The sequence below is a fragment of the Phalaenopsis equestris genome, unplaced genomic scaffold (genome assembly GCF_001263595.1).
Source record: "Phalaenopsis equestris unplaced genomic scaffold, ASM126359v1 Scaffold218839, whole genome shotgun sequence".
In the NCBI taxonomy this organism is placed as follows: domain Eukaryota; kingdom Viridiplantae; phylum Streptophyta; class Magnoliopsida; order Asparagales; family Orchidaceae; genus Phalaenopsis; species Phalaenopsis equestris.
This window is the reverse complement of record NW_018237252.1, coordinates 2,990-5,350: the sequence shown is the minus strand read 5'-3', so window position 1 is coordinate 5,350 and position 2,361 is coordinate 2,990. Positions and strand designations below refer to the sequence as shown.

The 2,361-nt window shown below is 39.1% G+C and overlaps 1 protein-coding gene across 1 annotated transcript; it reads right to left on the bottom strand.

The window, feature by feature from the left end:
* Positions 1–1,730: 1,730 nt before the first annotated feature.
* Positions 1,731–2,126, bottom strand: LOC110037339. The gene has a single exon (XM_020741967.1). It carries the CDS (start codon positions 2,124–2,126, stop codon positions 1,731–1,733), a length of 396 nt encoding a protein of 131 aa, XP_020597626.1.
* Positions 2,127–2,361: the final 235 nt, after the last annotated feature.

The window sequence follows — 2,361 nt, the reverse complement described above, 5'->3', positions numbered from 1 at the left end:
ACTCACATCCAACTCAAGAGGTAACAAGAAAATATGTGCATCACGTTAGGAAGGAAAGCACTAGGACTCACATCCAACCCAAGCGGTGACAAGAAAATATGTGCATCATGTTGGGAAGGAAAGCACTAGGACTCACATCCAACCCAAGCGGTGACAAGAAAATATGTGCATCATGTTGGGAAGGAAAGCACTAGGACTCACATCCAACCCAAGCGGTGACAAAAAAATATGTGTGTTATATTGAGAAGGAAAGCACCAAGACTTACATTCAACTCAAGAGGTAATGAGAAAATATGTGTGTCATGTTAGGAAGGAAAGCACTAGAACTCACATCCAACTCAAGTGGTGACAAGAAAATATGTGTGTTACATTGAGAAGGAAAGGAAAAGACTCACATCCAACTTAAGAGGTAACGAGAAAATATGTGTGCTTATGCAGTAAATATGCAGATTCACACATGTGAATTCGTGGGGAATATGTGAAGAAATCGGAAGCCTTAACATCCGCTGAAGGGGGCCTCACACCGATCTTTGGAGAATTTGAAATTTGAAGGAATCGGAAGCCTTAACATCCATTGAAGGGGGCCTCACACCGATCTTCTGAGAATTTGAAATTTGAAGGAATCAGAAGCCTTAACATCCATTAAAGGGGGCCTCACACAAATCTTTGGAGAATTTGAAATTTAATGAAATCGGAAGCCTTAACATCCATTGAAGAAGGCCTCACACCTATCTTTGAAGAATTTAAAATTTAAATAAATCGGAAGGCTTAACATCCATTGAAGGGGGCCTCACACCGATCTTCTGAGAATTTCAAATTTGAAGGAATCAGAAGCCCTAACATCCATTGAAGGGGGCCTTACACCGATCTTCGGAGAATTTGAAATTTTAAGAAATTGGAAGCCTTAACATCCATTGAAGCGAGCCTCACATCGATCTTCAGATATGGGGAGTCAAAATTTGGGTACTGACCTCATATGAAAACAGTGTAGAGAGTTAGTGATGTTGAATTTGCAGAAATGTGTCACGTGAAAAGGTTGATTTTGTTGAAGAAGATTTGCAGAGTTTTATGGGGTTTTGTGCAGAATGTGAAATTCCGCGGGGATGTGAAGAGAGTTAATGCAGATAAAGATGGTTGTGCTGCACGCACAAAGAGTAAGTAACTCCAAAATGAGAGAATCCACTCAACAGATTTGTTTCCTTTTCTTATTGTTTTTATCACATTAAATTTTTTAAAATATGTTTTTAAAGTTTTAATTTTAGTTGGTTGATTTTCAAAAGAAATTTGTTTTGTTGCTTATTCATTGGTGAATATTTTTAGTTAAATTTTATTTATTGTTAAAGATTTGTTGTTTCGTTCTTTGTTAATTGAATTATGAACCAAGGTTCGCAACTTTCATCCATCGCACAAAAAGACAACTGACGAAAAAGGCACATTTTGAGAGAAATTTCTATTAATCTGTTCCCATAAAGATGTTATAGATCGAACATAGGCTAACACTTCAAAAAGGTACAATATATAGTCCATGTCGAAATACATTCAGAACATCTCATGCTATGAATATATTGTAGGCAGCATATATCAGATACATATCATGTTGTTATATATAAAAAAAAAGTGAACTCTCTAATCATCTGTTCCAGGTACGACGAGCTACTGATCAAGTATACCTTCTAAGCCATGCTCCATGATAAGAGTTCCCTTCGCATGTACATAGAGGTACAACCCTCTCATAGATCGTATGACAGTAGCTCTTCTAGTTCCGAGTCCGGCTGGAGTCCATATGGCATTTTGCAGTCATCCATCCTGTGGAAAGTCACAGACACCCTGCGGTGTCGTACCCTTGGAATGCAATGTTTGTCAATATTTGCACCGTTGCCTTTAAGAATGAGCACTGAACCGACTGGTAGAGGAATCTCTACAGAACCTCTGAACTCACCAGGGCTGACGATGGCAATCACTTTCTCAAATAAAATATTGCTCTTGCTCAGAAATGAGAACGTGTAGAAGGGTGTTACAAAATCATGATGATCAATGTGAGGAGGTATGCAGTCTCCCTCGTTACATATGTTAATGATGCAGCTGTTTGTGATGCAGGTAGCTGGCAGAATATTCCATTTGACCATTCTTTTGAACATTCACTTTATCATTAGCGGTAGTGGATATACTTGATCGTGTCTGAGGATCCCAGCTGGATTGCAGCAGCAGCCACACTGGATAGTAATCCTCCCTTCTCCTCGTATCCATTTCCTTGTCTCGGAATAGGTCCTTTCTATAAGTAAACCTGCTCGACCTCTGTCCCTTAGGTCAAAAATGCAGTCAAGTATACTTTGTCCGTCAGTCTCTAAGAAGACTCTGGTA

What these genes read in the sequence shown, in the direction of transcription:
- LOC110037339 (XM_020741967.1), bottom strand. Translation starts at nt 2,126, where the DNA reads ATGGTCAAATGGAATATTCTGCCAGCTACCTGCATCACAAACAGCTGC.